The sequence below is a fragment of the Ipomoea triloba genome, chromosome 11, assembly GCF_003576645.1.
Source record: "Ipomoea triloba cultivar NCNSP0323 chromosome 11, ASM357664v1".
Classification (NCBI taxonomy): Eukaryota; Viridiplantae; Streptophyta; class Magnoliopsida; order Solanales; family Convolvulaceae; genus Ipomoea; species Ipomoea triloba.
The window spans coordinates 23,895,676-23,908,575 of NC_044926.1; the positions used below are offsets into that span (position 1 = coordinate 23,895,676).

At 31.3% G+C, this 12,900-nt stretch overlaps 1 protein-coding gene across 1 annotated transcript; it reads right to left on the reverse strand.

Annotated features, from left to right (window-relative positions):
* Window positions 1-1,501: 1,501 nt before the first annotated feature.
* Window positions 1,502-5,100, reverse strand: LOC115996130 (transcription factor MYB98-like). Its single transcript, XM_031235272.1, has 4 exons — window positions 4,487-5,100; window positions 4,230-4,356; window positions 2,894-3,094; window positions 1,502-1,858 (listed from the first exon to the last, which is right to left on the reverse strand). Exons 1-4 carry the CDS (start codon window positions 5,098-5,100, stop codon window positions 1,502-1,504), a joined length of 1,299 nt encoding a protein of 432 aa, XP_031091132.1.
* Between the last annotated feature and the right edge of the window lie 7,800 nt (window positions 5,101-12,900).

Sequence of the window (12,900 nt, forward strand, 5' to 3'; positions counted from 1 at the left end):
ATGATAGAATATGAAATGAATGTAGTTCCAAAAGTAGAATTTGATGGGGTGGAGGAACCTGTAGTTCATGCACAACAACTAGAAAATCTTCCTAATGATTCGTAAATTGATTTTTCTAAAGAGACTAGTAAGTGTCAAATGCAACGTTATTTACGGGGTATTTTGAGGCTAATTTAGGATTGAATCGACTTTAGTTATGCTTAAAAGGGGTCTAATGTGCTATAAATTGTGTTTAAGGTCTAATTTTGAGGGCTTTTATATTTTGAAGAAAAATAAGATTAATTCAAGGGTATTTTGCACAAAGTGAAACAAAATAGGATGGAACCATTTTTGCTGCCATGACGTAGTGCACGCTCGAGGAGCTCATGCCAGCACCATTATTTGCACACGAGGGTATGCATGCTCATGCAAGGACTCGTGCCAGCATTTCCAGAATATATGCTTCAATGCGTACAAGCTGGCTGCACGCTCGTGCAAGAGGTCGCGCGTGTCACGGCTTACTTTCAACAACCTATATATTTGGAGAGTCTAATGAGTCTATGCAATTAATTAGTCTAGGTAGTTAGTTAGACTTAGACCTGAGAATAGGAAGTTAATTCTCTCATGTTCTTAAACCTAGAACACTTAAATTTTCAAATTGCATTTGAATTTCTAATTAGATTCAAGATTAAAGTTTAGTTTACATTTTTGAGTAAGAATTAAAGACTTCAAGTAGCAAGATCATCATCAATAATCAGCATTCTCCAAATGGAGAGAAGAAAGACACGTGTGAACAATAACAATAGTGCATGAAGTACTTTCAGAAAGTGTACCGTACCTTCAGTACACAAATAATGTACACTTAATATATTGAAAATGTACATTTTATTCATGGTCCACACAATTGTATACCACATGATCTATGGAATTGTGATTGGCATAGGGCTTGCTGGACTTGGGGCTGGTTTAACCTTTGCAATTTTTATTTTTTTTTTGAAAAAAAAACCTTTACATCAACAACAATATTGTAGTAAAAAGTCATTATATTGTAAAATTTTATAGCAAATTATGTAAACTTTATGGAATGATGATAAACTTTATTAAAGTAAATGAACACGAATGCAATGATAAACACAGCCAAGAAATCCATCAGTATCAAACACTCAAAAGTTTCACTAAAGTTATAACAGTTTCTATATATTATCCTCAAGTCATATCACAGTATATCACATTCACATAGAATGTTTTGTATGTATATTTATATAGATAGATAGGTATAATTTCCCTAACATATTTTAGGGGAACCCTATTATGCCATATTATACCCGATACAATCACAGAGCAGACATAGCATATTAACACTAATACCAACAGTATTAGATGCAATCTACTAAATTTACATGGTTGTATCGGGAATAATATAACACCAGTCCGAAATCACCCTTATATCATATGGTTTTGAAGGGATGTAAATATTAAAGTATAGCAATTAAGGGGTTTTGTTCTCAATAAGGATATATGATCAGAGATTGACATGAGAGATCATGTCCATTAAATCAAGCTCCTTTGGTTCACCAAACATCATGGGAGGCATGTCATAGGCCATCTCCTCCATATACTTTTCATCCAATACCAGAGGGCCACCTGGAATATCTTCAATGAAAGACTCAATCCCATTCCCTGCAAACAACTTCTCATCCAATGCGAAATCATAGTCCGGGACTAAATTGTCCCCGCCGCAGTACTCCATCGGCTCCGCCTTTGGTGGCGGAGGTGGCGGTGGCTCCACCACCGTGGATGCCTCGGCGTTGGTTGACGCGTTCCTCCGGCTTGCCCCGCCACAGTTTTTCTCCGAGTTCAGGACGGTCTTAATGTAGTTCTACAAGATGGTAAAATCACAAATTTATAGGCAAATTATATCATGGACCAGCGTCCAGCGTCTGCTTTACATTGTAGATCGTGCTCTAAAGAGACATTCAGATTATATATGTGTTCTCAATTAACATATTATATGAGTGTAGTTCAGATTATATCTATAAATAAATTTAAAGTACATATTATGTTAATTATGTGCATAATTTATTTAACTACATGCACATCACATAATATGTTAATTGTAGTATGTATATAATTTATTAAGTGAAAGTACATACTCTTTTTGTCATATTTTATGTGTCTGAATAGGTTAACGAGATTTTATTGGAGTTATTTTTAATTCAATTTCTTATAATATTAAGTTTAGTATTAATATATTTATATATTTAAAAACTACATTAAAATATGGGTCACACTTGTGTGAGATCGTCTCACGGATCCTTATTTGTAAGATAGGTCGGGTCGGGTTGAAGAAACATGCAATGCCATATTTATATACGCAAATGTCATACTTATATGCTTAAATGTAATATTAATTAGGAATAAAATTTTTGTCATTGAGAAAATGTAATACTTTTTAAGAAAAATGTATAGTAATAATTTTGCATTTTGATGAAAAAGTATTATATTTTCCATCAAAATATTACATTTTCCATAATAAGTAATGCTCCCTTTACTTATAAGGAAAGATATAATATTTTTGAGGCAAAATGTAATACTTTTAAATCGGAATGTAAAAGTATTACATTTTCTCTTAAAAGTATTACATGTACCATTATAAGTAATAAAAATTTTATTCCTGATTAGTATTACATTCGAGCATATAAGTATGACATTTGTGCGTATAAGTATCACATTTTCACTTTGACACGATCTATCTGACGGTCTCACGCAAGTTTTTACCATAAAATTTATATATTTAAAAATTACATTAAAATATTATAAACCTAAAAATTAAATTTAAAAATATTAAAAAAATAAGTAAAGAACAATGAATTTGTTTGACTAATAAATAATACATCCATAAAATAAAGTTTACCTGCAAGAGAGAGCTGGGTCTGGGCCACTTGGTGCGGCACTTTCGGCGGGAGAATTGCCTTCGCTTGGTGGCGTTCCAGTGGTTCTTGATGGAGTTTTCAGTTCTTCCGGGGAGGCGTTTCGCGATTTCTGCCCATTTGTTCCCAACTTCTACGTGAGCTTTGATCAGGATCTCATCTTCCTCCTCACTCCATACGTCCTTCTGCATGCACCCATATACAATATGTATGGTCAAATAAGTTATTTCCATATTTAAGCATATAAAATTATATATATATGTATATGGTTTTTTCATTTCAAGTCCGACACAAATTGGGTAAGAAATGTAAAAAAAATAAAAAAGAATGAAAGGAATAATGAGTAAAATGAGATGCTAGATAGCTAAAATGAGTTGTTTTTTGAATTGGATAATAAATGGATTGTTAGGTTACAATATCCTTTCTACTACAAAAGTCAATATAAACTAGTTAAAAAAAATCCCTTGTGCCCTTTACATATTCATGTGATTTATATAGCAAAATTGGAGCCACGCCCTCCCACCGTACCTCTTTGTCCTTTCACATATATGTTTAACCCGGCCCCTTTTGTGACATTGTGTAACACTCGCATTACTAATTTGTCCTATCCATTTGCCCAATTTAACTATTCATAATCATAACCACTCCCACTCCAATTGACTACACATACCCATCGAGTGCCGCCTTGTCTTAGATGTGCTAATCGTGGCTTGCATGCCCAAGTGCTCAACCACAAAACTCAATTGTTCCATTTGGTTATGCATTACTCACCCCCAAGTGATCAACTACACACCCTGGCTAACCACCCCTCAACATATGTCGTTTAGTGATAACACAAACTTAACCATTTCTTGGGCATCTAACCAGCCAATGCCCCCATCAACCCTAAATAAATAAGTGGAATTATGAAATTAATTTAAATGCTTAAAATTCAAAAGAATATTATAATTTGTACATAGGTTAAAAATTTTGGGGAAAACAATGGGGATTTTTTGAGTCACCTCTTGCCCCTTATTGACTTGGTCTTGGATAAACATTCAGTGTAATTGTGATCAATATATATACACATTACTTAGAGGTGATAATAAATAATTTGTTTTCTTTTTCAAAAAAAAAAATTGTTTTGAGAAATAAGATGAAGAAAATGTTAACATTTTATGTTCAAAAAGAGAAAGTACCCCCAGAAGAGAAAGAAAAATCAATCAACCAGAGGTGATATGTATATGCATATAAAATATGAGAATGTATAATATGGAAAACATATCATAGAAAAGAGAAAAAAAAGAAATTAAATAAAATAAGGAATTTATAATTAATTACTTTGATATTAGGCCTCAAATGGTTATGCCATCTCTCCCTGCATTGCTTCCCTATTCTCCCTTTCAACAGCTGAGCAATGTGAGACCATTTCCTAACTCCATGCTTCTCTACCAGCTGAATCAATAGCCTGCAAAAACTTAATTAAAATCATTAAAAAACAAAACAAAACAAAACAAAACAAAATTCTGTCACATAAATTAAAGCTGATAATATAATCAATGGTGATTTAATTTAATTTAATTCCTCCCTTTGATTACCTGTCTTCTTCAACAGTCCATTGCCCTTTGGATGATTTGGTTTTTTTTCTACCTTTGGAGTGTTTTTTCATGGAAGCAGATGCACCATTGTTATCAGTGGTTTGATGAGCCCTATTGCTCCTCTTTCTCCCACCGGTTTCTTTGCGAAAACCTGGATTAGCAGAAACGCAAGAGCTCTCATCGGGGACAACAACGTTTGTAGGCTTCAAATCATGATGAAAGCTCAAGATTTTGGGGTTTGGGTAGCTCAAGTATCCTCCCACAGCGCCGCCATTGTTGTTGTTATGGGCAATTTCGCTGTTTTCTTGGGAGGGTTTGAAGAGATTGAGGTTTTGGTGATGAGATGGGGAGTTGTCATTGGAGAATGGATCAAACGGGTCGAAGCCATTCATATGGATGGCGAGATCAGGGTAGAAGGAGATTGGTGACGGTCCCACGAGGGGCGATGTTGATGACGACGAGAAATGATGATCAAACGGGTGTAAATCCTGGAAGTTATAGCCCTTTGAGTCTGTGTGGAAAACGTCGTCGAATTCTGACTTGAAATAGTTGGTTGACATGGGGAAGGGTTGGAGGGCGGGGCCCACGTGAGTCGAGTTACTGTCGAACTCCATTGAAGACGAGCTCGAGAGGAGGAGGAGGAGAAAGAAGAAGAAGAAGTAGGTGATGCAATATTGGTGGTCTCAATCTCTCATTTCTAGCTCTCTATATCACCTCCTTTTATGCCTTTTATAGCATAATATCAATAGTAAATATGGAGAGAGAGACATTAAATGTGTATGAATTCATCTCAGCCATCAAGTCATTTGTTCAATCCAACCGTTGTGTGGGATTGTGTGTCATTCGAGATTACTTGGTACATTTACAAAATCTAGAAAAAAAAAATATTACGGACTATATCAAGATATGCATTTATTTATTAAAAAAAAGCGTTGACTCAAATAAAATGACTACTCTAAATTTATTTGTATTGCTTACTCAATTTGTTATAGTCAAATAAAGGGAGAAAAACCGTTTACAAATATTTTTACAATTGATTTTTTTTTTGTTAAAAAAAAACTTATTTTTAAGTCAATTTATTTAGTTATCCCAAATAAATACTAAATTGAAAGGGGTGTTGAAAAATAAATAATAATTCTAAAAAATAAATTAATTTTTTAAACTATAAATGTATTATAAAAATATTTATTAATTTAAATTGGATATACTTATATACATGAATTATACTGCGATGAATATTTCAGACACACTTCAAAACGAAAAAAATACTATTTTTCCTTCTTAAATTTATCTCTCGATGAATTGAAAGGATGCCTATGTAAATGTTCTACTTGTGTATTGCACTAAAAGGTAATTTCTACAATATAATATTCTAAAGTTAGAAAGAGATGAATTTTATCACCAATTTAGTCAAGATAAAATACAGACACATTTATTTAAGGTTAATAATTCATTTTACCCTATTTAAACATTTTTTTTCTTATGCTAAATTGTAACAAAATAGAATTTCCTCTAAATGGATTTTGCCTTATATGTAGCAACACATCTCTCAAAGTTAATTAAATTAGCTCCGAAAGGGGTGGTTGACTGGATGAAGTATGAATATCGTATTAGAAGGTTACGAGTTCAAATTTTGTCAATATCATTTCGGTCAAGCTTGTTTCACTAGGTCTTCCTAGTGTGATTTGTGAATTATTGTACAGGAGCGGGGGTTTGCCCGCCAATGACTGCGAGTTTTCCTTTGGTTATAGTTATCTCAATAAGTATTTTTTAAAAGAATTTAAAATTACCTTGAATATGATATTAAAAGTTTTTATATTTGACATTTTTTATTTATAAATTAATTGATCCCACCACAAATTAAGATTTTAATTAATTTATTAATCAAATACATTTAAAAAAATGAATTATAGGCCAGTGTTACATAAGGAGTTAAATATTAAAAAGAGAATATGACAATACTAAACAGAATAGTCTTATGGTACCAACCATATATGATTCAAGTAGAAATGATCTGGTTCTCTTTAAGTAAAACTTTGGATTTTAATTTAGCAAATTGTTTGAATAATTTCTTTTAAATACAGTAGTGATAATAACTTAACTCTATTATATTAATTAAATTTTGATGTGTAACTACTTTAGGGTATGCATTGAATAAATCTCGGTCATGTGTGTAATAGTCTGCAAGTCACACAAAAAATATCAATTGAACTGCATTAGGAAGACTTTGTGTGACAGATTGGACAAAGTGGTGCTGCCAAGGACAAATGGTTTTTTTTTTTTTTTTTAATATTAAGGAAAATGGTCAATATTTGCATTAAGTGGGTCAAATTGGCATTAACCAGGTGAAAGTGATAAGCAAGAAATTAGTCAAGCACTAAAAACATAGTTGACTAACAGTCAACATTTACCCAACATAATTACCCACTCTGATCTTAACTTCTTAAGGTAAATACATATATGAGAATGGGTGCTAAAGTTTAAAAACAGAAAAAAATTAAATGAAAAAATTGCCTAAGGAATTAAAAGGATTAAAATAGTATAATTTATGGTTAATATTTTAATAATCTGATTTTTAACATTGGTGATGATGCCTAAATTAATTAATTACCTAATTATCATCCTACATTCCTTTTTTATTTTCAATTTATATTTAAATGGAATGTATAGTGCCAATCTTATAATTTTGTGGTGAATAATAGTGGAAATTTACTATTTAAAGAAGAATTCTATAAAGCTAATTAAGTAATGGTGTGCGGGGGGGGGGGGGGGGGGGATTCGGATCAAATAAGAGGGCGGATGAGAGAACTAGGAATCAATTAGAGCCGTCCATCTGTAAAGATCTAATGACTTTAAAGAAGTCAAAGAGGAAAAAAAATGGTTGCATTTTCGTAAATAATTGAAACTTTAAGTGCAAGTAATAACACTATGGAGTGCACTTAATAACACCATAGGGTGTAGCAATATTAAGTGCACATAACGTTATCATTAATTTTACCGAATGTGAAAGCTAAGTTAATTACTTTCATTTTATAATGTAAAAAGTTTCACTTTATAGTGATGTTACTTGCACATTTTACTTGAACACTAGCATATGTTACCTGCACTTCAAAATTTGAGCTATTTACAAAAATGTCAATGCATTTTTTAAATTGTTTCTAATACGTTAGATCTTTCCAGATAGTCAATTAGTTCATAGTTTTCTTCTGGGCAACAATTCTCACAAGATTGTGCTCATATATATAGGGAAAATTGTAATTTATATCCCTGGCCTCACAAATATGCCAATTATCAATGTCACCCTTGAATTATTAGTGGTGTAAGTGTTGCTTCTCAATTTTTAAAATGTGACATATATTACCCCTCCCTTGGTAGGAAGAAGGAGAAACATTATTGTCGGTAGAAGGAGAACAAACGAAAAAAAGAAAAATGGAGGACAAAAACGTGATCTTTTTTTTTAATACTACTGACTCTTTACAATGCAGTATTTGTTCATAATTACTTTCTCAACCTATTGAAGCACAAAGAGTCAATATTACCTCAGGCTCAAAGTCACAACCTCCTATACGATAGAGCAACTTTGTGCGCTACACTACAAGGTCCTTGGCAAAAAAAAAAAAAAAAAAAANAAAAAAAAAAAAAAAAAAAAGAAGTGATCTTCGAATAGGGAAAACGGCAGGTAACCACATTTACACCATTAGTAATTCTGACGAGAGGCAATATATGTCACATTTTGAAAATTGATGGGCAATATTTATACCACTAATAATTCAGAAGTGACATTGATAATTGACATATTTGTGAGGGGCATATATTACAATTTTTCCTCTGTGTGTATGTGTGTGTGTGTGTGTCCATGCTCTAGTGCGGCGTTGCTCTCCTGTGCGGTCGTATGGATGGAAATCAATGAAGAAGAGAAAATACGCATTGATAATTTCGTAATTTTAAGCACCGTAACATGTATATTTCGGCGATACACTACGTGCTAGTGTGTGGTGCACTTATAAGTGCTTTGTGGTTCACTTTTTAGTGATGTGTGTGTGTGTGTGTGTTTGATTTATTTATTACGTTTTCTTTTTGTTGTTGTGAAAGAGTTATTAGTAAAAAAATAAAAATAAATTCAAACATGTATAACTTCATGTCTTATAAGAATTATTTCCAAACATTTAAATTGTGATAATTTAAAATAAAATATTCATGTATTGTGACAATTATATATAATTTTGCATAACAATTATATTTCGACATACCTTTAAAAGTTGAAAATTTAAAACTAAATATCTGTGGATATTGTGACAATTATATAAAATCATAATATTAGGCACAAGAAAAAACTAATCTAATCAGACTTTGCATAATTAGTTACTAGTTGACACACAAATTATTTAAAAAGTTACACCTTATTAACATCATTTAAAAAACATGTATCAAAATATCAGCTTCATACAATTTAAAATTTCAAATTAGACCAACTTTCCAAAAAAAATTCTATAGTAGATATAACGATAGAAAAATGAGAGAGAAAAAAAAAAAGGAGGGAAGGGGGAGGGGGGACAAGATCAACCCATTTCATAAATATTACAAACTTAATATTTAAGAAATTGACTTTACATGCTCTTTTTTCCGCCTTATTTTCTAGTCATTGGTCTTCACAAATGAACGAATTGAATTAGATTAGTCCACACTTTTAAGGAAAGTCTAATTCTCATTTGATGATTTTGATTTATATATATATATATATATATATATATATATATATATATATATATATATATATATATATATATAAAATAGAGATCAAATGCAGTAATAGGCTTCATGTAAAAGATGACGTTTAATTCCAGACCTTGATCTAATCAAAATCAACAGCTTATTATTAGATTAAAGAAAAGTTTTTTAAAAAAAGCGTGGTGGCAATTTGGTCTTTTTGCGTATTGGGCAATTTGAAAGTACGTTTTTGTTGAAACTTTAAGGTGCGTCAGTTTAAAGCTTTATGTGTGTCTTTTCATAGTTTAAGGTGCGTATATTTAAAGTTTAATGTGCGTCACTTTTCTAGTTTAAGGCATCATTCTAAAGCTTTAGGTGCATATTTACATAGCTTAAGGTGCGTATATTTAAAGCTTAAGGTGCATCACTGTTATAGTTTAAGGTGCATCAGTTTAAACTTATGGTTCGTTGTTTTATACCTTAAGGTGCATGATTTAATAATTTAAGGTGCTTAGTTTTATATCTTAAGATGCATCAGTTTTAGACAATTGATCATTTACATGTAGGTTGGTAGAAGCACGATTTTTAAAAAAGTAATTTTTCTTGATTTGAGCCGATGATCTAGATTAGATCAACGACTCAGATTTCACCCCATCTTTCACTTGGGACTTTGGGAGAGTCTTCGCACCTGAACTGATCCATATATAATAACTAAATCCGCAAATTATTTTAGGATTATATAATATAATTTGATTAATAATTATGACACAATACAAATATTTGATACTAAATTATTAAATTTTAAAGTTTAAATATAATTATCACATGTTATAGAGGTTTGAATTTTTTTCAACCACCAAGTATTTGCAGAAATATATTTTGGCTTTATTTTTCTAAAGATAAATAAATAAATAAAAGTAGCTTGATGTATTAAATGATTGAGATTATTGTTTTGTAACTGATCTCTCTTGCTTGCATTAAATTAAGAAATTACTACTTGTCATTTATGGTGATCTTAATTGTAAAATTTGTCAGAGCTAGATACAAGAACCTAATAAAGAAATTAAATGTTAATTTCCATTATTTATTTACTACTTATTAGTACTTCAACCTCATAATTTCCTTTTGCATGAAGGAAGATGGAAAAAAATAATATTTTGTATGGGTTATGGGCCTGGCTCATATATTAGAATTAATTAAAGTTTTTTAAAGAATTTATTTTATTTTTTATACTTAATTTCACTTTTCCTCCACCTTTTCCTTTTATTCGTGACGGTAAATATTTTTTTTAAAAAAAATATCTCTGATAAATATATTTTTTTAATATTTATTATTTATCAATAAACTTGCTTGTACGTAGGGAAATATGAAAATAATCCTTTTTTTATTTTCCTTTTTTACATTTCCAAGGAATTTTTCATGAAAGTATTGTATTTTTTTTATTGACAACCAATTTTTCTCTCTCAATAAAAAGGATTGTTTGTCGATAATGTTAGTTAAAATACAAAATTACACCTCTTCATCTGCATAAGATGTATCAAAAATTTAAATTAAATATATATTACTTGATTTGATCTAGTGTCATACGCTTAAGAGTTAAGGTACATAATTACATAACATGAGACACTGAAACGCACAACATAAGACACATACATATGTTTTATATTAACTTTAGTTCAAAAAGTACATAATTAATATTTTTAAGGTACAGAATTGCATAACATAAGACACAAAAACGCATAACACAAGACACAAAAACGCATAGCACAAGACAGAAAAATGCATGTTATATTTACTTTATTTCAGGTACAAAATTCATACGCTTAAGGTACATAATTGCATAACATGAGACACAGAAACGCATAACACTATACATATACACATGCTTTACAGTTTATAAAAAAAAAAAAAAAAAAAACCTATAACGTGAACTAAACAACAAATGGTCGCCGTCAAATTTAAAATTCAAAATGACGTCGTATAGGACCAGGGTCCACGGTGCACTATAGACATTGATCCACAGTATAGCGATTGATTACAAGTGGGGTGGTATTCGATTAAGTCTTTTAAAGAGTTTTTAAAAGTTTAGTGATATTCAAAAAGTTAATACTTTTATAGATGATAGAGTAAATACGCGGATACGTGCAATAAATACTCTTTATTAATGAATAGACGGATACAAGGTGTTTATACCCCAGGGTAGCTCGGTTACTTTCGATAGTGGGTCAGATGTTCTTGGTTTACTTGACTATTATATAGAAAACAGCCAAAAGTCCCCCTTACAACATTAAATGCGGTATATATAGACTGTCAGAAGACAGGTACTAGACCAGCGGCATGGCGGCCGTGTGGCGGCCATGCACCGGTCCAAAGGTGAGTCCCGTACTCGGAAGCCAGGTGTCGCGAGGTCAAAGGATTTGGACATCAAGGAGGAAGACGTCCAAGGACAACAGGACACCCGGTCAGTCTGAGCTCTGGGTCTTGATCAGGATTGGCTCTTGACCGGCTATGGATTCCCCGAGAAGGTCAGTTAGACCGGTCGAGCGATAGAAGACCGGTCAATTTAAATAGACCGGGGGTTAGGTACGATGAGCGGGGAATAATCCCTATCAATAATTTCTTTATATTAAGAATTTTGCAGACTGTTTCCTCTCAAATATAAATAGTTGAAATACATCCATCAACCTTCAAATTTCAAACATTTTTTCAACCAACTCCGAATCTTTCTCTCTTTCTAAATTTTATTTATTATTTTCCTTGCAATATTATACGGACTACGGAGTATCATTTAGTTAAAATTTAAAAATGATATTGTCTTTAAATTTATAATACACTATTTTTTGGTAACTAAATTTGAATTTATTCAATTACAATACATAAATTTATATAGTATCTATCAAAATATATGATATATCAGAAAAGTTTTTAAAGAAAATTACAATATAAATATTACATATTTATAGAAATCAATGCCTACCAGGATAATTGTTCTAACAAAATAAATGTTTTAATATAAACTTATTCACACAAAATTATCAACGCATTTTAAAAAAAAAAAATTTTAATGTCTACACTAGATCAATGGCTGAAATTTAACCATATTTTTTACCTAAGCAACTCTTTGCATTTGATCTCTCTCTCTCACACACACATATATATATTTTTGAGTACATTTTTTACCTAAGCAACTCTTTGCATTTGATCTCTCTCTCTCACACACACATATATATATTTTTGAGTACTACTGACTCTGTTCACACACATATATATATTTTTGAGTACTACTGACTCTGTTCATAGCTACTTAATGAAGCATAAAGAGTCAACAGCAATGTCTCTGTTACAATGTAGTGTTCATAGCTACTTTCTCAACCTAATGAAGCACAAAGAGTCAACAGTTGCCTCCACTGAGGCTCGAACCCACTCCCCGGGACACCGGATGCCACTAGACCACAAGTGTATATATATATATATATATATATATATATATATATACACGTATACATATATATACATATTTTAACTAAATAGCTGAATATATATGGCACTTGAATAATGTTTTTGTCATAAGTGACAATAACCAAATATGTATTTGTCCCAAAAATTAAAAATCTTGTGCAGTCGCTCACTTTGCACTTGTTTAGAGTCAGCCCGGAGCATATCCATTTAATCTTCTTATAAAAAAAAAAAAAAAAAAAAAAAAAAAA